The 27,101-nt window shown below is 38.3% G+C and overlaps 1 protein-coding gene across 2 annotated transcripts; it reads left to right on the top strand.

The window, feature by feature from the left end:
• The first annotated feature begins 399 nt into the window (after positions 1-399).
• Positions 400-26,477, top strand: CEP152 (centrosomal protein 152kDa). Of its 2 annotated transcripts, XM_014944276.1 has the most exons (26): positions 400-460; positions 1,701-1,822; positions 2,752-2,852; positions 3,083-3,149; positions 3,347-3,691; positions 4,190-4,358; positions 5,092-5,232; positions 6,171-6,310; positions 6,606-6,806; positions 8,336-8,483; positions 9,724-9,815; positions 10,654-10,817; positions 11,430-11,637; positions 12,208-12,321; positions 12,434-12,564; positions 12,754-12,882; positions 13,029-13,164; positions 14,009-14,188; positions 15,456-15,587; positions 15,868-16,518; positions 18,146-18,320; positions 23,507-23,588; positions 23,674-23,780; positions 24,439-24,595; positions 24,853-24,956; positions 25,194-26,477. In XM_014944276.1, the coding sequence occupies exons 2-26, from the start codon at positions 1,736-1,738 to the stop codon at positions 26,198-26,200; spliced, it is 4,968 nt and encodes a 1,655-aa protein (XP_014799762.1). In that variant the 5' UTR covers positions 400-460; positions 1,701-1,735; the 3' UTR covers positions 26,201-26,477. The 2 variants fall into 2 exon arrangements, with proteins under 2 accessions (XP_014799762.1, XP_014799763.1); XM_014944277.1 differs by lacking the exon at positions 15,456-15,587.
• The last annotated feature ends 624 nt before the right edge of the window (positions 26,478-27,101 follow it).

Below are 27,101 nucleotides of genomic sequence, written 5' to 3'. Positions count from 1 at the left end.
CCATGACGTCACCGCGCCGGGAGGTGACCTCACGCGGGCGCCCCTCACGCCGGCGCCGTCGGGCGTTGCCAGGCAACCGCCACGTCTCGCTGCGAGATGGCCGCCCCCGCCCGACGCCCTGCGCGCGGCGCCCGTGACGTCAAGACGAGGCCACGCCTCTCCGCAAAAGCGGCCGCAGCTATTGGTCGGCCGCTTAGCCAATCAGCTAGCCGGACCTGTTCCCGCTGCCATGCGCGCCGGCTTTCAAACAGTCAGCGGGGGAGGGTTTGCAGCGCAACCGAGCGCGACTGAGGCGGGGCGAGGGTGTCCCGCCCTCCTTCCTACGCAGCCGGAGGATGCTGCGCGTGGCGGTTGGCGCCCGCGGCTGTCAGTCAGAGCGGCGGGCGCAGGTGTTCGGTTGTCATGCGGAAGAGTGCGCCTTTGTTGTGCTCGGGGAAGGCGGGCGGCCGCGGCGCCTCAGGTGAGTCTTGGTGCTCGGGATCGTGCTCTGCCGCCGCCTCCTGCCCCGCAGAAGCCCAGGTGAAGCCGGGCGAGGAGGCCCTGGCGGAGGGTGCTTCCCCGGTCGCCGTGAGGGGGCTGAGGCGGCGACTGAGGAGCTCCCTCCGTTTCCCGCCCCACCGTGAGCGATGGCGGCTCGTTGAGGCCGTGAGCTGGTGCTGTGTCCTTTCGTGTGGTTGCCTCAGGTGGTGGGGTTGGGGAGGGCTCTAAGGAAAGAGGAGGGGGCGGTGTCGGGCGGGCGGGTGGCCCTGTACAGCCCGTGGGGGCTTGGGAGAAGGTGGCTGAGCTGTGAGGGGTGTTGGCAGGCGGTCTCGCTGTGGGCTCTCGTACCTGAGGCTCGCACAGAGACAGGCACGTGTGTTGTTAGGAGTCTTGCTAACTGTCTCAGAGAGTTTCCTTGAGTATCAGGTCTCTAAACATAAGGAAGTAGATGATACATTATGTCTTTTAACTTGAGAGTAATGTTCTTGTAAAGTGTACTCTGTACCAATTGAGAGCTTCAGCATGTTCTATGCCTGCGTGCCCAGAGAATGTGCCATTCTGTAAACTCTGCATTGATCATTTCTAGTTCATAACTGCCTGTCAGGAGTATCTTCATCAGGGAGTATCTTGCAGCCACCTGTGGGCTAGCACTCGCACACTGTAGCTCTGTGGATGTGCTGCTCAGTGTAGACAAGTACTTGGGAGCCTGAGTCTTCATTAAGGAGTTGGATCTGGAACTGACGTGATACTTGTCGTATTTCCGTGATATTTTTCCCCTTTTTCTATCAAAGCGATTACCTAAATGTGCAAGAAGCAGCATACTTTTAGTATTTAGTACAAAATGTAGTTGTTCTCCAGAAATAAGTGAAACAAGACTTAAGTATGCCAGAACTATCAACATATATCACAGCATGTGTATACCATACAGTGTTAGAACTTGAAGAAAATAATGTCTCATTGTAAGTGAACTTTGATAATTTCATAATGTTAGCCTATGAAAAGCCCAAATAATCTGTTTTAAATGCTAGATTCTTAGAAATTAGTAGCATTGGGTATATTGAGAAACAAAAGCTCAAGTGAATGATATAGATAATGTATAATATTTGCTTCAAAAGGATATTTTGTTTATGTTGGCTACTTAATTTGGGAAGTTAGGGTGCTACTTTTTGGTTCCTCCCCACAGTTTTACTCATGTGTGATGCTTTCTTATGTTGTGGTAGGTTTTGCTGGATACTCAAAACATTATTAGAAAACAATGTCCCTTGACTTTGATAGTGGAGCTTTGCAAACTCAACATGAAGATGAAGACTATGACCCAGAGGATTATGCAAGAGAACAAGAGGTGAAAAAGAACAAATTTTTTAATCTGAAGGCTTGTGTATCTAGCTTCTTCCCATTTTTCTCTGTTAAGTGATTAAAAAAAAGTTTAATGCTGTCTCTGATAAGACCGAAACAGTGCAGACTGTGCTTTGCAAGAGTGGCATAAAAAGTAAAGAGGTTCTGAGATGCTGCATCTTAAGAGCCTTGAAATGGAATGCCTGGAAGATTGTTACTCCTAGCCTGTGCAGTAGATCAGATGCAAGAGGCTGTGTCACCCACATTTTGTATTTTTTGACAGCTTTTTCACTTACTACAAATACTTAGAAAGTTACAGCTCTCTTTCACTTGAAAATTTGGTGAACGTAGAAAAGAATGAGGAATCAGAATTTTAAAGTTCTGATTATAAATGATATTAATTGTAGAAAAATATATTCAAATGTTTTGGATTTTGGGGGGGGGGGGTTGAGTGGAAATACTTTGGATGTTTCTGATCTCCTTGTTTCCTAAAGAAACTGGCAAAATGTGTGTTTAACATAAATGTGCACAATGGTTTTGAGTTTGTATCTGGATTTTGATCCAGACTCCTCAGAGCATGTTTTGAAAGCTCTCTTGCTTATGGTTTAGGGAGGGGAAACCTTGGCATGATTAGTATGCAAATCATTCTTCAAAAATAATCTGTCCTGGGGCACATCTATCTGGTGGCATTTCCCTTGGCTCTTTTTGGTGCAGCTCTTTTCTTAACAAGAGTTTATCAGAAAAATCATTAGGTTGGTACTTAAGCCTTCTGTGTTACAGGTCTCTGTGAATTCCAGTGTTGTGAACTTTTCAGTAGAGGAAGAAAACCATTTTTTTTGTACAAGTGGCCTGTTTTGCCTGTCTCTGCCTCTTTGGACTGAACTTGCATGCATTATTATGAAAAACATATAATGAATGTTGTTTGTTCTGTTCCAGTTGCAACAGCTACTGACAGACCTTCCCCATGATATGCTGGAGGACAGTGGAGACCAGCTCTCCAGCTATTCAGACTGTAGCATTCATGAGACTGATGAGCAGTAAGGCATTTTGTTCCATTTTTTTATTTATGTTGTGCTTTTGAGAATAGAGCAAAGTCTCAGCTGATGAGGTGTGTAAAAACAATCCAAGTAAAAGGGGAGCTGCAGTGCAGTATGGTTTGTGTTCCACGAGGAACAAACTAGATGCCACTTAATTTAACAAAGAGATAGTTTGTTTTGTTTTTTCCTGGAGTTATGAGTACATAGCTAAGCTGCTTGTCTTTCTTCAGATCACATGAGCCTGGGAAGCATGATGGAAGGTGGAACGATCATCCATTGATAAGTGATCCTCAAAATGTAAGCTTGTATGAGGAATGATGTAATTATTAGGAACTGGTTGTTAATAATAACACTAGAGAAATATTTATGTAGGTGACATGTTTTGCTATTAATTTGAAGTATCTCTTAGCTTGAGGGCTGTTAACCCCAGAAAAAGGGGAGGGGGGAAGTCTGAGTTTTGAGACAGCAATTCTAAACCTCTTATCCATTCATAGGGTTATGAACAAGGACAAAATCTGTACCCTGAACAATTCTTGTGTGACCAGCAAAATGATAATGTTGAAAGACTTGGAATGAATTGGAATGGCCTACATAATGATGAAGACAATAAACATATATATGATGTTAAAGGAGACTACCGTGGCCAGAATAGTCAAGAGGATACTGATGATGTGTATCTTGGTAGAGATGAGTTTAATGCTCCAAGTATCTACCAACAGAACAATGTGTATCATCTTCCTGAAAACTTTAAGCCATATACAAATGACCGTAAACCAGAATTTAACATTCAGCAAAGTAAAATACTAAAATTTCCAGATGTTCCAAAGGAAAATCTTAAGGTATTTCAGAAGCTGATGCATTTTTCAGTCTCTTTTGGGAAACTTTCACAGGTTTTTAACTATTGGTTTTAATACATCTAAATGCTTTCAGTCTGCTATTGTCAGTTTAAACAGTGATGGGAGGATTTTGTACTTAATTTAAAACAATGAAATGTTAAATAATTGGATTTTTATATGTGCATGTTACAATTGCTTCTTTATTTTTTTTCTTGCTCTTGTTGGCTAGGTAGAATTCCATGGGGTAGAATGAATATGATTTATGATTCAATGAAGTGTGTGCTTACTGTAACGAAGTTGACACTTCACCACTCTCCTAAAGTGGAAGAGTTCATGAAAATTTCTAGCATACTTAAATGGTGTGCTGGATTGGAGCCTTAAAATGAGGTTCTACTAGAGCTCTTCTTAATGTCAGCCTCTAAAAGGAAAAATATTTCTGTCAAGCAAGACTACAGCTGTAGTTCTAATTTATTTCCTCTTATGTATATATTGTCAAAACAGCAATTTGTCGCATCTGATGTTGTCAGTGGCCAATCGCCAGAATCTTACAAAGTGACTTATAAACCATACCAAAACGGCATTCATCAACAAATCCCAGTAATCCAAGAAGGAACTAAAAGAAATGAAGTGTTTGAAGATTTGCAACATGAATTCCTGGGCAATGATGAAAGTAAGTGTTTGTTGTTTAGACTTGAAATAAAATTCTGTGAAAAGTCCACTGGAAATCAGCAACAGAAATGTGTTGATTTCAGTACATTTTTAGTATGAGGACAACTTACAGCATATTGATGTCTATGATTTTTTTTATTTTGCTTTAAGCTTACATTGGATAGCCCTATTTATTTTTTTTCCCCACTTTATTTGGAAATCAGCTCTTTGATCACGGTATTTGAGCTTCAGGCTATTAAAAATGTAGCTTTGGCTGGTGAGACTGAACAAAATTATTTCTGATGGCTTGATCTCAAGTCTTGATGGCATGTTATCTTGTTTGTAATATTGGCAAATAATGACTTGCTTTACCTTAGGAAACATACTTTGCTTGATGCCACGTTGGGCTTTCCTGTTAAGTACACTTCAAATGACAAAACTACTTTGCTTGTTTGACACCTTGAAAATTTATAGCTGTCACAAAGGTTTACGTGCAGTGAAACCACAGCACATAAACATGGGTTTTCTGTTAGGTTGAATTGCATTGGTAGTTCCTACAGTTCTTCAGCCATCACTACCAAAGCAACTCAGGTGATATGAATCAAATATGGATTAAAAAATGATGCAATTTTGTGAACCAACAGTGAATTTGGCACTGTGTGAAAGGAGTATCATGGGGTAGGAATTATTTATGGTGATGACTTCCTTGCTTAGTTGACTGCTGACTTGTCTGCATGCTATTTGAAACTTGGCAGATTCTTCAGAAAACATGCAGATTCTTCAACTTCAAGTTCTAAATAAAGCAAGAGAAAGACAACTGGAAGAACTTAATGAAAAGCTAGAAAAGAGTGCACAGCAGATTAGATATTTGAGTCATCAGCTTTCAATGGTCACAGGTAAAATGTTTTGTACTGACTCTTAGATTTTATTCATATCTAGCAACTCTTTTGTTCTGAAACTTTGAATTAGGTAGTGTCTTTGGAGGTATTGATCATACTTAGGTGCTTGATTAGGGATTATATGGACCTAACCCTCTACCCCCAACATTGTTCTAAAGAAAATTCTCAGGATTGGTGCCTGACTGCATAAACATTTTAACTTTTACTACACTGTTGCCATTCACTTCAGTGTACAGTCTGGCCCAAACCACGACAACTCTGGAGTCTCCATGCGCTAGGTATTAAAAACATACAGAAAAGTGAGAAGTTTGCCAAAGTAGAGTGTTAAAGGTACCAATAAAATAAAATAAAAATCCCAAACCCTAATAGAAGTGTATGTCTACAGAAAAGGCTTTTTTTTTTTTTTTTCTGTCTGGTTTAACAAGCCATTTCCTGGACTGTATGTAGAGAGAAGCTCTTCCAAAATGATAAAAGCCGCAGTGGAGACTGGTAGTGTATCTTGATCTCCCTTTTCTTATAGGAACAGATGAAAGAGTTGTGAGCTTAGAGAACTAAGAATATAATTTTTAGAATTGCAAAGGGAGCTGTCAACCATTTTGCTGTGTCTTGGTCACCCCTCCAGGGGAATGACTGTTTCTCCCTTTAAGTGGCGTAAGGGATGGTGCTTGTTCTTGTACTGGCAGAATGGGGCTTCTTTCCACTAGGGCTCTGAAGACACAAAATATGAGTGCTTCCAGCTATCAGAGGGAGGAAGTGGTTACTGGATGGAGACTGACTGAATGTTTTAATCTGTCCTCTGCTTGTTGCCCACAGTATGAGACAGAGGATTCACAGCAAATGGTTCTGTAGAGCAGGGATACTGAATAGCCATGTTCTGTGAAGTTGTTGGGTGGCTGGCCATGTTTCTCACGCAATTATTGTGTCTGTCTCTTAAGATGAAAAGGATGGTTTGGCTGTTAGTCTTCGTGAGTCTCAAAAACTCTATCAGAATGGAAAGGAACGGGAAGTGCATCTCGAAGGTCAAATAAAGGCCCTTGAAACTCAAATTCAGACTCTTACTACTAATGAGGAGCAGGTACTATAAATATTTTTAAACTTTATTGTGGAAGATCTTTACAGTTATATTTGTGGTGCATTTGCATCAACCATAAGTGCTACTCTCTTGAAATACTGTTCATGATCATTGCAGAAGCTGAAGATGTGATGAATGAATAGGATGCATTGGTGGAAAATAGTTTGTATTAAGATCCAGGCATTATCTGAGTTTTTTTGGCAACTCTTGCACCAAAAAACCTGAGCTGACATACAGAATATTGGAGCAAAAGTAAAATGTATGTAATGGAGAGCTACTCTTAATACTGTCCCTACAGATATTGAAGCAATCCAAAATGGCAGAGGTAGCCATGGAAAGCATGCAGAAGCAGCTGTTAGAACTTCAGAGATCAGATGCCCTTCAGAGAGCCAGAGAACAACATGAGACCATTATTTCAGCACTCAAGCAGAAGTATGAAAAACAAATATTATCATTAGAGCAGAAACTTGATACTACAAAATCTGCGCTCCAAGAGCAGGTGAGATGATATATTAGGACGCTGAGTACAGTACTGGAGAGGATAGAGAGCTCCCTATGTCTCCTAAACTGTATTTCTTGACCTGTCATTCTACTAACTTCTTCTGTAAGCTGCAAAGCAAATAGAAAGCAAATTCTGTATGTCTCAATTTTACGAATCCTATGTGACGTGTTTTTATAAACAACTCCATGCAATTGTGAACTCAAATTGTGAGTTTGTACATAGATGCAGAGGAGGCAAGTATTCATTGTCTTAGTTTCTCTCCTGAGCTTTCATTCTGTGCACAATCTCTCTTTGAAAGAGTACTGGCAAATAAATCTGGGAAAGAAAAGAACTAATTAAGAAATTATATGATATTCTTACTGCACGAAAAACTCTTTATCAGTCTATTGCCAAGCTTTAGTCTCAAAACAATCAAGAATGACTAACCGCTGAACAGGCGCTTTATTTTAGAAGTACAGATTTCAAAGAGGGCAGAGAGAGAGGCTGGCTTTAAGATCGAGTTTGATCTTGATTGTGTCACATAATTATAGAGCTTATTAAAATTATTCTACCTGACATTTTGTAAGAGTCCATTACGCTATTGGAAATATTCAAGCAATGTGGCGTAGGCAGGCCTTAATAAATTGTCCTTCTCTTTCACATAAAGGAAATAGAATTAAATTTCTTTAATTCTAGGTCTGTAATATTGTATCAACATAAACATGCATAAAAATAAATGGGTTGTATGTTTGAAAAAGTAACGCTTGTAAACAAGAATGTACTACTACATTTCTGTTGTAATACCACAGCAAAGACAACAAAGCTTACACAGCTTTGTCTCTACTACAAAAAATGTGGTGTTTTTTATGGTACTATGTTTGAGGTATTTAAAGAGAGGTCTCCTGTTCTTGAGAGAAAATGGAAAAGTTAAAAGGCTTATTGATGAGGTACTTTGCTTCCCAGATCTGTGTAGATAACTCTAAGTAGTGCCATATGAAGGTCTATTTTGTATATCACAAGAAAAAAAGCTATAGTTCCTCTTTTACAAAACATTGGAACTTGGAGTTTGACTTAAGCTCAGTTAAACTAAATTGAGTTAAGCTCAGGCTTAATATAAATAACATGGAACAATCTGAATAGTGGAGCTCGGACAGCATAGGCCTTATCAAGTGAGTTCTAATGTGATGGTTTACTTTCTTGATTTTTCTGCAGTAGACTATACGTAATTAATTACAAGGGGTAATCTGATATGCTGAAAACTAACTGTTCTAGGAAATATCAAATGGTTCACATCCATGTATGTTTATATGAGCATACTTACCGTCTCCTAATGAAAACTTAACTTTGATGCTGTAAGAGATGACTTGACAACCAAGAATAACATTTGATCTGTGACTGATTTAGCTGGCCTCTGCCCCTGTAGGTATCTGACTGATTCTTTTTCTCCTGTATCTTGTATCTATTGACTCTTCCTATATCCAAAACTGTCCGAGATGGTTAGGTGTTTGTAACATGAGTAAAAATAAACTATTTTTCTCTCTTCCTAGAAAGAGCTTTGCAAAAATCTAGGAGAGCATGTCAAGCAGCTTGAAAAAATGTTGGAGGAAACCAAATGTGAAAAAACTGAAATAATAAATCGACTGACAAGAAGCCTAGAAGAAAGCCAAAAGCAATGTGCAAATTTACTGCAAACAGGTCAGCCTTTTACCTTATATTTCTTTGCAGAAATGGCTCTGGTTTTTTGAAGTATGAAACTGCACATCTGTGTTCCTATTGAAATGGAATCAGCATCAAGCTAAATGTGTGCTAGACCGTTTCCTATGCAGTACATCAATCAGATTTAAATTTAGTGAAGTCTAGATTGAAGTGTAAAAAAAACCAAACCAAACATGCACCCCCCAATAAAAAACTATTTTTATATGCATTTTGTGCTGCATATATGTAAACTTAGTTTGGGGCTAAATAACAGCCTTTGGGAGCAAACTACTTATTTTTATGTTAGTCTTTGACTTGAATTGCTATTCTAAATCCAAATCTCAATGAGAAAAGAATTGTTGTTGTGGCTGGAGGCTGGTTCTTGGAAACCTATGTCTGTAGGAATAACACGTGAAATATTCTGCTCTTTGTGTATTCGACTTGTGCCTACCTTCACACACTGAAGTCTTTTAATAGTAATGTTAGTCTTCTCATAGAATTCAAACATCTTAAACAAAATGTCTGTCTTCCTGGATCCAAATTTAAGGGCATGTTCTGTTTAAAAACTGTGTTACTCTGGAACTAAAATCTCTCTAGAGAGTACCTAAGCATCAGGATAGAGAAGCAGAAAAACCTCATTGGACCTTTATTGTGTAGTAAATAAGTAATTATAAATGTGATAGGATATTTAAAAAGACTGCAACTGCCAATTGAAGAAATGCCGTGATTTTTCTGTGCTATATTAGTCAAATGCCTTAAAGCAGTAATAAGTTGGGAAACTGATAAAGCTAAATTTTTCACCTGGGAAGGAGGGGAAGGTCGCCAGTTTTCCAAGGTGGCCCTATTCCTGCTGAACTTCTGGCACAATGTAATTTTTTGCTTCTGGTGAGCTATGTGGAAGGCAAACTTTTGGCACATCTTGCTAGTTATGGTATTTGTTTTAAAGGTACTATTAATAGTTCTGAAAAAAAAAGTAAAGTCACAGTAGTTCTCAAACTTTAAAACAAACTGCAATTTAAATTGGAGATGTGTAATAACCTTTACCTGCTCAATTCAGGCAGAAATATTCTTTGCTTCATTATGTGTATTTTCTGTTAGTGAGCTCAAAGAAATAGAAACAAAGTAATGCCTATTACCAGAATCAACATTGCTATTTTTAACAGTCATCTTTTTCAGATTACATAGTCTTTCTTGCATATTTGTGACTTGCTCTTTCTCTCCCCTTTTTTTCCTGTAATAGGCTCGATGCAGGAGACAAATCAGTTACGGTTTCAGTTGCAACAAGCGCAGTCTGCACACATGATAAGCAGCAACATGAACAAGGCTTTGCAGGTTAATTAATTTTATTAAATGTTTTACTGTTTTGATTTTAGGGATGTGGGCATTATAGCTAAGAGGTTAGTTGAAATTCTTTATTGGGGAAACAAGCATGTCTCCTTTCAGTAAAGGACTACCCACTACTTCATCTCTCAGTCTTGCATATTGGACGCTTTTTTCTTAAATAAAACACAGCAGGGCATATGTATTGACACAAATCTGATATCATACATCTATCTTACGTGATGGAAAAAGAAGACTGTAAATTCTATTTGCTGGTAGTCTCGTAATTTATTTAGACTATAGGGATAGTTGGAGATACTGCATTCTGAAATTTACCTTTAGACAGCAAAAGGGAATGCTAGATAGTCTTTTGTAAAATATGAGTGGAAGTCTGTGTTTCCAGTTAATTTCATATATTGGATGTAATTTCCAAGTCAATAAATTTAAAAATCCAAAGAAGTACTAGCACAATAGGCTATTTTTCTAGCAATGTACTTTTCTACTGTCATCCTTTTTACCATACAACAGCAGGAAAGAGGAAGTAAGAGCAAAAGAAATAATACTGAACTTCATGTATGACCTGTAGTAAGAACAATAGGAAATATTCTCTGCTGCCCAGTATTTAACTAATTTGTAGTTTTAACATATGCTTTGCTATAGGTATCAAGAATGATAGTATAAATAAATCAAACTAATGCTAGATGATTTGGGTAAATACAACTAAATACAACTGTATTTAGAAAGAATAGCTTTATGTATTTGTTTTCTTTAGAAGAGTTATCATGGCCCTGATGTGTTTCCTTTGAGTTTCTCTGTGCAATGTAATTTTTTTCCTATCTCTTCCTTTAAGGAAGAATTAATGGAACTGAAGGAAGAAATAGCTTTGTATGAATCTGCTGCCAAGCTTGGAGTATTTTTGAATGATGCAGGTGGAGAGCTGCATACAAACCCAGGTGATTCCTATGTAGATTTGGGAATTAAGAAAATCACTGGAAAGAAACCAAGGTTCTGCAGGTATTGAGTGATATTTTTTTTTAATTATTTTTTTTTAAAAGAAAAATATAAAATCCTCATAGAAATATACAAGTGATGTGTAAATGATGGTTTGTACTAGATCAACACAGGTTTTTTTGGTAGGTGTTTGAAATACTTCTTGTATTGCCAGGTAATCTGGGAAACACTAAACTGGTATAATATCATAAATTGGATGCCTAATTGCTGCTTAACACATCTTCGGATTTTATAGGGACTATGTTGCAGTTCCTTGGATTGTATGGATTAAATGCATGGATACCTTTTTTCCTCAAAGATTCCACATAGTTACTTTATGCTAAATCTTTGCTTGTCTTTTGAAACAACCAGATGAGTTGTCTCAAAATACCTCGCATCATCTGAGAATTAATCTTTTGGGGAAACATACAGAAAACTTGTTCATTGAGCCGTTAACTGCAACTTGATGAAAAAGGATATGACTTCTGTATTCATGTTCTCTCATTCTTTTTACTATCACCTCTTAGACATCTGTATTTCTGGTAGCATTAGTTGCTCTTCTCTTTGCTACCATTACCTTTCAGATAAATGGTTTTTGTCTTTCAAATACTGAACTGGTTATGTCTTCCCTGATAGTGCAATACAGAACAGAGACACGGATAAAGAGCTCTCTAAAGATGAAATCATTGTAGAATTAAAAGCTGAGCTGGAACGTTTATTGAGCAGCAATAAAAGGAAGAGAAACCAGGTTACTCAATTACAAAATGATCTTAAAGATTGCCAGAAGACATTAGAGGAGTACAAGCAGTTGTTGGAAGCAGAAAAAGCATCAAAAGAGTCAGAGGTTTGTTCTTTTATGCTTTTTTAAAAGTAAAGATGCACTGGATTCTAGTGAACAAAACCAATGTTTAAACTTACTATGAAAATGGACCGAAGGACTTACAGCTGAATATTCATAGCAACTAAGTAAATCTGTCTTTGCTGTTAAGGAAAGTATTGTCATTTGTATGTTACCTTGTTTTGTATCTTTGGTGAAAGGGAAACAATCTGAATAGCAGAACTTAGGCAATATAGGCCTTATTAAGTGAGTTCTAATGTGATAGCTTACTTGCTTGTTAGCACTTAATGGCTACTCTGCTTTTTAAAGAAATAAATTCCATTGCACAAAGTAGGTTTTCTTTAGCCAAAAAGACCTCCTAATTTCTCTGAGAAAGCTGATAGTATCATTAGGTTATACAAATGGAACATTAAACAGACTAGCTTCAGAGGACCTGAATAATTTCCTCTTTTTTTAAATTTTTTTTAATTTTTTCTAAGTAAAATTTTTATTTGACAGCTTGAACTTTTTTTTTTAAGGCATCAACTTTTAAGTCATGTGTATCTTGAAAGGTATCTTAATTTTGTTTGTTTTTAGCCTGCCAAAAATCTGAATGATACTGTGGTGACCAGTCCTTCGGTTTCTGATAATCTTAAGGAAGAAGTTCTGAGACTCAGAAAGGCTAATGAAACTTTGCTGCAGGAAATTGAGGTGAGACAGAGATGCTGCTTATCACTACAAAAAAACCCCAACCCTGTGCTAAAACTTGCAATTAGAAATGGATTTTTACAACCCACCTATTACTTGATCCTTGTTTGTCCAGAACCATACTTCCACTATTGAAAAACTGAAGGAAAATGAGGAAAAATTGAAAAGCTTAAATCAAGATCTCTGTTGTCAGATGAGAAAAATGGTTCAAGATTTTGATCAGGATAAACAAGAAGCCATTGACAGGTAAGTCTGTTAACTCTGTTTAGCTCCATTTGTGAATTTTTAACCTGCATGTATAATTGTGAACGAGCTCTCTGGCACAAGGGGAGGTCAGCATTAGAAAGCTAGTTTCTTAAGGAAAAATTGAACAGCATTTTAAAAGGGGGAGAGGGGAAACCTAGGCAGTCTTTTTTTTCTTTCTTGAAATCATAGGTGTGAAAGAACTTATCAGCGACATCATGAGGATACAAAAGCACAATTTGAGAGAGACTTGATGGAGAGGTATGCTGCAGAAAAGCAGCAGCTTATTCAAACTTACGAAGAAGCAATCTTGCAGTTAAAGTAAGACTTACCATTTTTTTCACTTTTACCATAACTTTCATGTTTTCTGCCCAGCCTTCAGTGCTAGTTAAACTTTTTTTTTAAAGCAGACTTGCTGTCCTGTGAGTGTAAAGACTAATTGATAATAAATAATCTGTCCTGTGAAGGGTGAACATAGAGGAGCTGAATAAAGAGATGACTTCAGTGAAGGAATGTTACATTGGTGTCTGTGGGGAGAAGGACACATTGGAAGCTACTTTAAGGCGGAAATTTGAGCGAGAGCAGCAGCTGAAGGAAGAGAAGGTACTAATGGAAATTCCTATAAACCATATAATTTCAGAACTGTTTCTAAGTTATAATATCCATAAGTGTATTTAACTTTGTTTGCAGAAGATACTTGGAAGAGATGGAGCTATGTCAGAAACCTAATACATATGACCTATTTGTCTGATAAATTAACTTGCTGTTCTGTCCTAGGGTTTAAAGTATTGCAGAAGTAACTCTTTCCAGTAGCTATTAATTTTCACATAGTCAACTTTAATAATTGTGATTCTTGAGGCCTGCTCAGTCAGTAGTGAGAGGTTTTACATTCATAAGACGTTTTCCAGAAACCTGAATGACGAGTTTTCTTCTCCCTATATAAAACTGGTCTGAAAATACTGTGGGTTTTTAAGTAATATTTAATTCAGACTGCTATATTGATTTAAAGCTTTGCTTTTCTGAAGGTATCAGTAATAAGTGACTAAAGTAGGTCAACTGTCTTGATAAGCAAGTACAGTAAAGAGGTGCAGCTCAAAGTGTGCCTGGATTAAAGATCCTTGATAGAAAACTTATGTTAGAGCCATAGCCTATAATAACCTCTAATACCATACCTTAAAACACCTCTTTTTGAGAGCTGAATCTCTTGTCCAGGTGTCATCAGTAAGATCAGTGCAAAGGCTATAGATCCTCTAATACCATACCTTAAAACACCTCTTTTTGAGAGCTGAATCTCTTGTCCAGGTGTCATCAGTAAGATCAATGCACAGGCTGTAGGTTAATTGTGTGTCTCATGGATTCTCATAGTTTTGTACCGGAGCAGTTTGCTGCGCCTTGGAGAATACTTTATTTTGACATTTTCTTTTCTCTCTTTTTTTTTTTTTTTTAGCTCAAGAAACAGCTACTAGAAGAAAAAGAAGACTCTCTTAACCTTCTGAGGACTGAGCTTGAAGAGAAACACAGGAGTTCTATGATGGCAGCAAAGAGGCAGTGGTTGGAAGAAAAAGAACAGCAGGTTGAAGAGGAAGTTGCATTAGCTAAAGTCCACTGGGAGAAGGAGGAAAAAGAGGTGTGGAACTTAAACCAGGGAGTTCCAAATTATTATTTTTTTTGTTGGTTGTTTATTTTTAGAAGGAGAACTTATTTGTAGGTAGACTTATGCACTGTTGTTCTGCCATTTGAAGTGGCTTTTAAGGATCTGTCATTTTGGGAGCCTTTGAAGAAGTCAATAAGTATTACATATGTTTAAGATTTTGGGGAAAAAACCCAAACCCTAGACCTTGTAAAGTAACATGCAGAATAGCCGGAATGTCATAGCTAGTAGTATGTTGGAGTTTTCCACCCTGATACCTGGGCGAGTGGTTACACTTTCTATTGTTTCATTCAGTTATCATATTAAAGTCCTTTTTCCTGTCCCATAGAAGAAAGCTATGATGAGGAATTAAAACAAACTCATTCTTTACCAAACTCTATGCTCTGTGAGCATGGTTTTGGTCTTCTCCTGTTAGGGAAGATCATTGCTGTAAAAAGAGTTTTGTTTGGTAAATGCCAATGAGATTCTAGTTATTTGGACACTGGGAAGACTTTCTTAAAAATATATTCTTTTCCTAGAAGAAAGAAAGAGAATGGCGAAGTAGGCTGGAAGAAATGAGAAGAACTGTAGTTGAATGTAATGACTGCAGCAGCCAAACTGACAGAGTAACAGTTGTGGAAGAAGCTTCAACTAAAGAGTTAGAAGGGGTTGTTGAAGACCAGAGGCTACAGATCCAGAAGGCTCTGAAAGAAAATACGGCCTCTGAAGAGGCCTTAAAAGAATTTGAGATAGAACTAGAAAATAAATACTGTAAAAATCTTGCCAGCCAGGTAACAAATAATTGTTCTGTCTGCCTGGTGTCTGTGAAACTACCATGTGCAACTAAGTGTTCTCTTCCACTCACTTTCTCTTAAGCTCAGTAGTTGGTATTTGCTACATTAGAGAGAGATTTGAAAAAAAAAAAAACAAAACAGTTCTGAAGAAGTTGTAGCATGTAGCTTGTTTTTTCTAGCTGTTAATTTTTCACACAGTTGGGCAAGTTTTGCAGGGTTTTTGAACAGAGCTGAGAAAAATTAACTTAGAGTTTATACCATTTTGTTAAGAAAAATAAATTTAATGCTCATCATTTTGGTATGGGTTTTGCATCACAAAATGCATCAGATGCTGCTGGTCCGATTCTTTTAATTTCTGTAAACATAGGCAATCCAAATTGAAGTCTGTTCTTTCACTGCTACATAAAGGTAATAATAAAAATGTATTTGGTGGTGGTGACTGAAATAAGTTTATTTTTGTCTGCTTATAGATAGATGCAGCTTTAACTCGAGCTCGTGCCAGGTGGCTGCAAGAATTAACAGACCTCAAAGAGTATAAAGTAAATCTAAAGATAGAACAAGAAAAATGGGAAAAAGAACACAAAGAGACTGCAGCAAAGCAGGTAGCCTAAAATACTTGTATATGTGTATTGATAAACAGTTCAGTCTTCCCAAATCCCATATATTACTGAGAAATGAATGCAGACATAGGTGGGGAATCATTAAGGAAATGAGTCTCTAGTGTACTCTGGTTCTGATCCTTTTTTTTTTTGCCTATACAGGGTTATATTAAATAATTTTAAAGTCCTTTCCAATGGATTGATAACGATCAATGTTGTATTTTATGTAGATATAAATGTATGTATGTATGTATTTATAATGACTGTATTATATACTCACCAGTTAGCCCTAGTTCTCTCAGCTGCTGAAGAGAAATGGAAGAAAGAATATGAGAGTGCAGAGAAATCTGGACCAAGAATGAAAGAACTTGAAGAAAAGGTAATTTCTCTCAAGAAGGAATTGGACCTAAAGAAAGAAGAAATCCCTGCAACTATCAAAGCAGAACTAGCAAAAGCCCGTGCTCAGTGGAACAAAGAAAAGCAAGAAGAAATCCTGCAGATACAGGAGCAAAATGAGAGAGACTACAGATCATTCTTAGATGATCATAGAAACAGAATTAAAGAGGTACTTGCAACAGCAAAGGAGGATCTCGCAAAGCAGAGGAATGATCTCTCCATTCAGAAAGAGGCAGAAATTAAGATGTTACTTGACCAAAAGCAGCGAGAATGGGAGGCTCAGGAAACAAAGAGATTGCAAGATGAAATAAATCGGTATGAGGAGAAGACTCTGGTTGAGCTTGAGTACTTGTTGAGTGAAATTCATGAAGAACTAGTCAAACGCGCACATAGTAAGCATTCTTGGAAGGATAAGTGTTTTGATGGTCACGTTCAATTAGGCCATAAGCATGAAGACAAACTGAAGGTTTGCTTACAAAAGGCCTACAGAACCACAGTTTACACAATTCTGGAAAAGAAAGAGCAAGAATGGAAAGAGGTAATATTTCTGTAAACTATAACTGCAAGCCAGAAAATGGCTTTGCGAAGTCACTTATGCCTGTTTTCTCCCAATATAAAACATCTATGTAGTCCTGAGAATCAAACATTTGATAACATTGATAACAACAGTCCTTTAAAACTGTAAAAGAGGGCTAAATCTACCATTAGTGGTACCATTAGTGAAAATGGAAAGGATAGGTGTGGTTTGTGAAAGAAGAGAAAGTCAGGTTAGGAGTGTCACTCTTTAATGGCAGGATTCATAAATTAAGGAGATGAATCCATCCTAAGTTTGGGCCTTTTGAAGACTCCTTGTGACCTCTTAGGGGGGTTCAGTCATTCAGGCCCACCTTAGATTTCTGCATAGCTGCTTGCTGCTTTTTTTTTTTTTTTGAGAAATGTAACTGTCTGTAATAGTGATTGGATAGTGATCTCTAGTTACTCTTTCCTCTCCACCCCACCTCTTCTGTTCAAATAGAGATGAAAACAGTAAGTCCTTTTTGCAAATTATCTGGAGTAGAACTGAATAACTGACAAACTGATCTATGTCGGGAGTAATAGGCTTACTTAACTCTGTTGTGGCTCTAGGAAATCCTTTTCAATGTGCCTACCTAAATGAGGAAAGACATCCTACCCTCTTCTAGAGGCGTTTGGGGCTAAGGACAACTCTGTCCAAAAGCTTCTGTTGCTGCTGTTTTGGCAGATTCCTCTTTTTGCAATATTTATGCTTGTAGTAAATTTTTGATTATGGGGCGCATTCCACCAGAAATGCTACTGCCACCCAGCCTTTAGCATCTGGGTAATCAGCAAAGAATAAGACAGAGAAAGAAATTGTCTTGTTTTTCAAGAAAAGATGGCAACACGGGGAAATGAGAATTAAGTGATTTCTCATGACAATGTTGCCCAGGTTTTTTAGTGCTAATAGGTTTCTGTTCAGGAAGCGATCCTTTAAAGTTTACTTTCCATGAGATATTTCATGATGGTAAAGGGAATTGGAAGGTATTTTTTCCTATGCCTGATGGGTCTTCTGTAGTAGATATGAATGTCTTGGGATAAACTGTTTTTTATATGCTTTTGAACTTCAAAATGTTGATTGGCTTGAACCACTTTATTCAGTGAAGTCTTAGTAATTTCTTGGTAATGCCTTCTCTTGTGCTACAATAATAGCAATAAACAAAGAAGTTACATTTTTCTAGATTACTTTCCTGTCCCTCTGCTCCCCATATTTGTGCAGAAATTCCAAATGGGTCCAATTCCTTTTTCTGCTGTATATGCCTTTTTAAAAAAAACAAGTTAGCTTCACCTGTTCAGAGACACTGTATAGTTCTGCAATGTCAAGGGCTGCTGACACTTTCAAAATAAAGCTCAAGATAGCCAGGTACCGCTGTTGCAGTGAATTGTACCAAGTAAAACTTCTATATGCTATAGAATACACATTTTTCCTCCCAACTTGAGCTGCAATCTACAGTTCTGTTGCAGGTTTAAAGCACCTGTGTTACAATTACTAAAGCTACTTGCTGGCCAGCGTTGCTTGTTTTATGCGTAGCATATCATGTACCTACTTTAGGACAGTGTGGAACACTTTTTTTGCTATGTGTTGGGTTTCCAGAAGTGTTTTTCAATTGCAGAAATATGAAGAGCTACTGAGTAATGTAAATAAAGAAGCATACTCTTGCCTGCAATGTGGTGAAGGAGAAACTGGGGACATGGCAAGACCTCCTGTGTACGATGTCAGACACCAAGGAGAAAGACAAAGGAGGCTAAGACAACAGCCACCCTTGCAGGAAACTGGAACAGACAAAGGTACTGTTTTATTTTTTTAATCAGGCAAATTGTGTATCATCCAATTAAGCTTGTTAGTAGCAGTCTTTAATAGTCGATATCTTATTGATGACTCTAATGCAAGTTTAATTAGTGGATATTTGGGTGACAGAGGAAGATACAGTTCTTCTGAATTTCACTGAATTTTTGGAGTTGTAAGGGACCATAGAGATCATCTAGTCCAACTCTCCTGCTAAAGCAGAATTGCCTAGAGCTTGTCAGAGCATGTTACTCAGGACTGCATCCAGGCGGGTCTTGATAATCTCCAAAGAAGTGGAGACTGACAACCTTCTGACTGTAAGGTTGTTTAATTTTGCATTATCTTGTACTACATTGAAGTCACAAGCCGTGTAACAAATGGTATTGGTCTTCAGCTTACTGATTTAATGCTAGAGTTTGAAGTCTAATTTTAGTAAATTCTAGTAGTTTTCTGCTTTTTTTAAAGCCATTCTCCAGGAATGAAATAGCTGCCATATCTGCTGTTGGTGTAAATACTCTTTGGGGGTTGTGGACATGAACACGAATACTTCTGGTGTTTAACAGCTCCTAAGGAAGCCAGTGTTGATCATGATGAGCGGGTTATGGTCTAAACTATGTCTTGAAAATGGGTAATACTAAATCAAAACTTTGAAGATTGAATTATACTAGGTGTTCTTGACATTAGACGAGACAGGGAATTTTGCATTCATGTAAAATAGATTGTTGTGTCAGGAGTTATACTTTACTTGGCATGGTAGCTTTTCCGATTCTTTTGGTCAAGAACTCAGTTGAAGAAATGTGACTCCCTGGGTGATGTTTCTCTTTTCTTTCCTTCCTTCCCTTCCTCCTGCCCCTGTATATCCTTTAGCACTTTAGCTCTTCCTAAAGCTGTCACATGTACTATGGCAAAGCTAGAGCCAGTGTAGCTGGGGAAAAACTTCATGGGAGGCACAGAAGTCTCTCTGGGGCTTTCTCTTTAGTTTGAGTTCTTACACAACTGAAAAACATAAAGCAAGAAAACCCAAGAGAGCCTTTGGCTTTATGCCTATAGTGTGGCTTAAATTCCTTCAACACCAAAATAATAAACCATCTATAAAACACAAAACAATACAAGCAGTGCAGCTCTTCTGTCTCTAGAGCTCCCTGTCCTGGCCATAGGGAGCAGCCGTTGCTCTCCTGGAAGTAGCCCAGTCTTTGTGAATTTCTTAACTTAACTAGACTCAGCCGCGTGTGCGGCTTCCCAGCTGGGAGAATTTCCTTCAGCTCACTCCAAAGGACCATGCTTGGCGGTTGTTATTTTTTTTCCCTTTTAAAAAAAAAACAAAATTCGACCTACAAGTCTCATGTCACTCACTGACATATCAAACTATCATTGATGTGAGAGCATTGAGACTGTGAGGGCTCAACAACTTGAGAGATCCTGCTGCACCTTCTATAACAGGGTTCCAGCCTTTTGTGATTATTTTAATTAGACTAATTTGTTATATGCTTTCCAGTAAGAGACTAAGGAGAGCACTGGAAATAGTGAGGTTGGGCCTGGTTCTTTTTTTGGTCCTCTGCTTGATGGATAACTTGTAGCAATTACTGTTGCAGGTCAGAAATGCACAAAAAGGAACCTTGGGTCTCAGGAAGTTTTTTGCTGTGAACACTACTGCCAGGAGCTTGAAAAAAGAGACACTGTGTGCCAGGAGTTAAAAAAAGAGCTGGAGATAGCCCACAGACATCTTCAGCTTGCTGTGAAGGAGTATGAAGTTAAGTCAGAGCAAATCCAAGGTTAGGATTGTTAGTCACCTAAAGACAACTTTGAATCGCTCTGCCTTGCTGGCTGCATGAATCTTTCATCTGTTGCATCATTTACTTTTCAGTGGATGGAATAGATACGTGTACATACTTTAAAAACCAAACAATCCCCTTAAAAAAAAAAGGCAAAACAAAACCAAAACAAAATAACACAAAACTGATTTGTCTTGCCCAAGACACCCCACCTTTACCTTTTGGCTTAAAACGTACTTACACACAAAGAGTACTAAAGCAGTATCAGGAAAAGAATAAAGGAAAACTGAACATGTGGCAGATGTTCTTTGGATATGTGTACATGGGGCTCCTGTTGCCCATGAAGGTTATACAGATAATGCATGCCTGTACACTGACAGACGTATGCTTATAAATCCAAAACCAGCGAAGTTTTTAGCTGTCATCTTTAGGGCTGTACTGCTACTATGCACATACTCATCCCCCATAGTGGGGACTCTAAACAGTAGAGTGCCCCCAGATGTTAATTGGTTCCTCTTGGCACAGCAGTAGCAGTCCATTGAGCACGGTTTCCTTGTACCTTCCTGCAGTTAACAATAGTTTGAAGCTGTAATTCTGTTTATTTTGTTTCTTTTTTTTGGTAAACTTTTGAAGTAGGTTTTAAGTAGGTTGTATTTACTGCTTTTGCCTTTTAAATCAAGATTTTCTTTTTTCTTTGTCACTTTGAAATGAGAAATGCAGAAGAGATGACTGAGAAAAGGTCTCCAGTTCTTCTTTCCTATATGATGGCTGTCTCTACCAATGATAGACATGAAATATCCACTCTATTTTTGGAAAAGCCACTGAAAGGAACACTTCTATCTACAGCATGGGAATAAGACTCTTGTAAAGCTGTTTGTGAAGGAAAAAGATGGTGGAAAGTAACTTGCTTGAGATTCCTCTATTTTGGGAGATGCTTCTGATTAATTAGTGGTGGTACCCAGTACTCCTGTTTAATACAAAGCCCACTATCTGTGGGGTAGTGTTGTTTTGTTGTGACTACCTTCTCTTTGCTGTCCAACATCTTATTTTTGGCATTCTCAATATCCATATCACCTTCTATGGAAAGACTGATAGTGCCTTGTGGTAAAACTTCACTGAGACTTGGCCATCAGTTTAGTCAGTTAGTCAATTATCTATCTGACGATATTGCTACCTGTAACAGCTTCCCCAATAAATGCATCGTGTACATCTGTCATCCTTTCAGGATAGTAAACTTCATCCTTTATTGCTTTATTTAACTTTGTAGCAGTCTCTGGCCACAGTAAAATCTGGGCTATTGAGCATGAAATGTTTTTGGCATATGAAACCCCTTTGCCATACCTGTAACTGCTCCTATTGGGGAGGCCTTTATGTAGGCTTTCCCCTCAGAGAAAGTCTTATTGATTCTTCTGTCTCTGATGGCAACAAGAATTCCTTTAAGTCTAGGTTTATTTCTGAGAGAATCTGTTGGAGGAATGCCTGCTCTGCTTCATTCCTGTGCTCAAGAATTTTTTCTTTCCTTCTTGAGCATACTGTACCATATGGAGCATAGTTCTCATTTAGCTGGTATCTGAGGAACTCTATCCCCTCAATCAGCTATATTGAAGTTGGTAGAGGCCTTTGTTTTAAGGAGCAGAACAAAGAGAATTATGTTTTCTCTGAAGGAAAACATGTTGCTGATTGAATAAAAGGATTATTCTCCCTGCAGTGTTTTAATCAGTTGAAGCTGTACACAGTAGTGTTCATGATATTTTTTTCAGGCTGTCCTTAGAGCATGGCAGGAATTACTGAATGTCCTGGTTCAGGAGAGGTCTCAAACTGCATCCTCAGGATCAGTAACTCTGTAGAATTGTTTGAGCATGCCTCAGTGAAAGGTCACTGTGACCACTGTAGACGGGTTTGGCAAATGGTCAGCTTGGAGAGAGCAAATGTGAGGTAGTAGGTTGTACCAAGTGACTAGATAGTCTTGCTTGCCAAAGGCTGTGGTTTGTGTGTTGTGTAAGGTGGGTTTTTTCCTTTTTTTTTTTCTTTTAGTGAAAAGTCTCACTTGCCTGCTCTAAAAATCTTTGTGTTTAGTTAGGAGCACTAAAATGCTGTATGTTTGTAAGAGAAAGGTTTTTGACAGCTTGCAGATGTGTGAGCAAGGGCAGATGGGTAAGTTGCACAGATCTGCATATTATTTCTGTGCTTTTTTGTTGACAACTATGTAATATGCAAAATTCCTTGGGGACTGGAGGAAAGGTTGAAAAAGAATAGGACATCTGTTAACGAAAACAGAGGCTACTGCTGTCACTGAGGTCATACCAGATACAACTCTGAACTTCTCAAAATGAGATTCGGACTACAAATCAGGATCTCTGAAGGCCAGGAACTGCTTGCCTCTATATTCCATGATGGCTGCTTGCTCTTTGCTTTTCTGTGCATCATCCTAAAGAAGGCAGAAAACCAGACTTGCCTGTGCCTCTCCCAGGGCTCAGGTCCTCATATTCTACCCATGAAAGCCTTGACTCTTCCAGGAGGTAGACTTGTAATCTTTATTTTCTTTAGACTGTTGTTCATGTGAGAACTTAGGTGGCTGGATGCAATGGAAGTGTCTCCAGCATTCAGTGTCAGTGTTCAGTTTGCGTTGGTTTTGTCTCCTAAAATAAGAAGGCTAGTAATCAACTGATTTTTACAGGTCTATCAAAGTTTATCTGTACCCATTTTTAAAAATAATAATTTGCTTAGATTAGATAACTAATAAATAGGGTTTAAGGCTCTCTAACATTGGGGAGGTGACCCACAGGTGGGCTGTCTGTATGCCACAATCAACAGTCTTCAGTATCAGGTTGAAGATCTACACTTTGGGCTTTTTCAGCTCCACTGTATTCTTATTCTCTGTGGTGGCTTATTGCAATATTTATATATTTCTTAGAAGCATTGAGCAGAGATTGGCATGGAATTCTAGTCTTCCTCTGTAATACTGGCTTTTGGTTATTAAAAACCAAAACCGAACCAAAACCAACCAAGTTTTATCCTTTATCTCTTCATCTCGCAGAAGGCACAATTACTAACCTACAACCTAATGATTCTTTTCCAATGTTTGTCAAGACAACCCTCATTATCTTTTCCCCCTGTCCTTTCTCTACATATACACTTAATGTAGCTGAAGTTTCGCCTCCAGCATAGTGTTAGGAATGACACACGAAGGCTTTAAGCTTATTTAATTACTGTATGAGTTAACTTTAATATTTGGGCTTTGCTGAAGTGTGTTGTGGTTGATTCATGTGTGCTTGTTACTGCAACAAACGTAGCTGTACATCTACTGATTATGCTTTGTGACATTGAGACAACAGTTTATCTAATAACTTCTGTGGAACTCCACTTGAATTTAGAGAAGGGCATTGAATTATGGTTTGTTTTGTTTTTCTAAATAGAAAATGAGAAGGTTCTAGAAGCTCTCATTGCAGAAAACTCTGAGATGAAGAGTAAACTGAAAGACCTAGGAACACCACCAAGGTATTTAAAAAAATCTAAGCAATCTAATTATTTTTGTAAGATATAAGCTGCTTTTCTTATGCAGTGTGACTTACGTGCATTTCAGGTCACTGTCAAAGGGAGGCGTCTCAAAACCTTGTACATCCTGTGACTCCGTGAAAGGGCTGGAAGAAATGCGTGCTCAGTACATTAAAGCTGTGAGCAAGATTAAGTGTAAGTACTAAAGTTTTAGCTAAAAAGTGAGGAGAGCAAAATAATTTACTTTGTCACTTCCTCCTCCTTCAGCCAACTTACACAGGAATCTGACAGCCAAATTGCATGAGAAGTACATTTTTCTGTCTTACTAGAGTGAATGTGAGAAATGGAATTGTCACCGTAATCTTGGACAAGATTAACTGTGATGGGTGAAGCCTTGTTATGCCATCCTTGCTTTGTTGCACTGTATTACATCTTTTAAAGTGGTAAAAGCAACCTTCTGGCTGAGGAAAGAGGCTCAAGTGTTGCACCATGTCTTATTAGGGTGCAGTAGGTCCCCAAATGCCAGCTGTACTGCCATCGAAGAATTCCTAGACCTGCATTTTACCAGCCAACATTCGTGCCAAATCCCTGCACTTAATATTTTCTAATGTTGCTGAAGATGCAGAATTGGACAACTGAATTCCTCTCTCATGTTTCATATTGACCTGCTCTGGTCTTCAGTGGCACTTATCCAGTAGGCAATGCTTGGGACCAGGATTTGGGTGGAATGTTGACAGGTAAATCCAGGCCCTTGCTGGTTTGCTCTAGGTCTGCTAGATGATCCCAGTATGTGGTGGCGGGTCTTTTTTCCCCACTCTGGGTGAAAACTGGTACTAATGAAGTGTGTTCATAGGTGATATGCTTTGTTATATCCGTGAAAGTAAGGAGCGAGCTGCTGAAATGATTAAAGCAGAGGTTTTAAGAGAGCGCCAAGAGACGGCACGGAAAATGCGAAAATACTATTTGACATGCCTTCAACAACTACTTACTGATAATGGGAAACATGAAGGGTAAGTTCAAGTATGTTTGGAAATTTTGAAAGAGGTGTGTAGATGTTGGTCTGGTGTTTGCCCACCTCAGAGGAAACAGTGTCTGACCTAAAGTCCTGCCAGTCTGCCCAGGTTGGCATGAGGTGACTGCTCAGCAGTCTGCCATGCTGTCTTCTTTCACTCTTGCTAAAGTTACCTTGAAGTAAAGTGCAGAATTGAAAAGGAATTGCCCTTAAACTGTAATATTTTTTATGTTCATGTTCTGCAATTCTTGGCAGAGCTGAAAAGAAAATAATGCATGCTGCCAGTAAGCTTGCTACAATGGCTAAAGGACTTGAAACGCCTCTTCGACACATTCCCCAGAGCAAGTCTACCCGCTCAGGTATGTTGGACTCTATAATTATTCTCTTCTTGATCATATTGATTTAATGCATGTAGTAATGAAAATGCAGATATAAATAAATAGTGCTTCATTTTCTAAGCTTGCTAATGGAAATGTAAGCTGTGTATTTTGACAATGCCTGCAATTCTTTAGTTAAACTATATTCTCCTGCTTGTTTGTTTTTTTTCTTCCAGCATTAACTTTTCCTTCAATTAATGTATTTCCTTCCTCTCCTAGCTCTGCTATTAAATTCTGATCTACCACCTGGAGCTGAGTACTCAAAAAGAGATCGTATGCTTCAGACTAGGTCAAACCATATGGAAAGCAAATTATGTGGCGAAAGCATTACCCAAAAAGCCAATGGTAAAGTTGTTCAGAAACGTGTACCACATGACTTGAGACAGCAGTTTGATGCGGTGCAGACTGAAACTCGACATATGCTTCATGAAACAGTAACTTCAAATATTCAGAACGAGAACAATTCTAAAAATCTGGATGGTGCTTCAAGAGATGCTCTGCCAGAGTTTTATCCAAATGAAGATGGAAGAAGGGAAAAATATGGCCCCACTGTAAATGTAGACAAAGGACTCTTCTGTGCTGGTGGTAATACAGGACATCAGAATGCTTCTCCATCTACTTGTCAAGTAACACTAGAAAATATGCATGGACCCAATTTTAAAAATGACCATACTGTCTCTGGACCAACTCATCATATACTTAAGAGCAAGAATGAAGGAATGGTCTTGAAAGAGGATAAATCTATCCAGTCACGTGGAAAATGGAAAAGTAGATCCAAAAGAACTCAGGAACTTGGTTGTCAAGAAACTCCAGAAAGGGATGAAGGAAGCTGCAGTGAATGGAGTTCTGCAGATGGAAGCCTGCATCTGGATCGTAGCAATATGCCTGTCTTTTATCCTGAACCAAAAGCCAGTACTAATGTCCAAGCACAGACTGCATCCTGTGAAGAGGTTCCTCACATCAGGTCATTTTCACCTGCAGATGAAAATGTTACTTCTTGGAGACATCTTCCTAAAGGCAAGATTGGCAGCACAAAAAGCAGCACTGAAGTTTACAGTAGAGGCCACCTGATAACAAACCCAGAGCATACTTCATTCCTCAACTCTCAGAAATCAAATTCTCCTGTCACACAAGTCAATGTATCGCCAGATTCAAAAGTAGGAAAATGCTGCAATAAATGCTTAGAAAAAAATGGTGTGGGATCCCCAGTCACTTCAGCAAGATAGTGGGATCTTGCAGCCCATTTTCTAACTGGAACCAATACCAGGGAAGGAAAAAAAGGTGACTTCACAGTTAAATAAAAGTGTAAGGACTGGGGGAAACCTATTCTACTGTGTCTGTTTCACGATCCATGTTACACAATTTGAGTGTTACATGAAGAAATTCCATAAAGTTACTTGAAATATTAATGCAGACTTTTGTTTACCTTTGTATTAACACTTTCATAATTGTTTATAGTGTACTATATACAAATCTATTAAATAGTATCTATTTTTTTACTAACTTTAGCTTGCAGTGCGATTTTTATCTAAAACAAAGCTACTGTAACTTGTGGTAATCTTTTTAAGTGCTTCTGAAAATTCCCTCAAAGCTCAATGAGAGATGTTTTATGATTTGTTTGAAGCATTTTAACTGACTTTCCCATTTTGAAGGACTCATTTAAGCCCCTGTGCACATCGCCATAATAAAAGCAAAAATACTTGCATTTTTTCATTGAATTATTATAACAAATTAAATTTCAAGTATTCTTCCTTTTGGTACAGCAAAAAATAGTTTGTACTGGGCAGAAGAAAGGTATGAATTAGAATGACCATGTTTTGCAGGTGTTCCTTAAAAAGCATTGGTTATCAAAGTAAATTGAAGATGTAGTGATGTTCCTCCTGGTGCTTAGAAAGCTTCTACTTTAAAGACCTGCTCACATTTTTGAAGCAATTACCCTGGTGCTTAGAAAGCTTCTACTTTAAAGAACTGCTCACATTTTGGAGCAATTATGGAATGTATCTCTTCTCTAGACGTTTTGCTCTCCTTGGGATGGCATTTAATTTCTAGTGATCCTGTGAGGAAAAGAGGTGGTTTGCTGGTGGTGTGATTAAATCATACTAATTGCAATTAATTATATGGTTATGG

Source organism: Calidris pugnax, unplaced genomic scaffold (assembly GCF_001431845.1).
Source record: "Calidris pugnax isolate Ruff unplaced genomic scaffold, ASM143184v1 scaffold70, whole genome shotgun sequence".
Classification (NCBI taxonomy): Eukaryota; Metazoa; Chordata; class Aves; order Charadriiformes; family Scolopacidae; genus Calidris; species Calidris pugnax.
This window is presented reverse-complemented; position numbering and strand designations above follow the sequence as displayed.

Coding starts and splice junctions, on each gene's coding strand:
- CEP152 (XM_014944276.1), top strand. CDS start 1,736: ATGTCCCTTGACTTTGATAGTGGAGCTTTGCAAACTCAACATGAAGAT. Junction 1,823..2,751: donor ATTATGCAAGAGAACAAGAG/GTGAAAAAGAAC, acceptor GTTCTGTTCCAG/TTGCAACAGCTACTGACAGA. Junction 24,596..24,852: donor GATAATGGGAAACATGAAGG/GTAAGTTCAAGT, acceptor AATTCTTGGCAG/AGCTGAAAAGAAAATAATGC.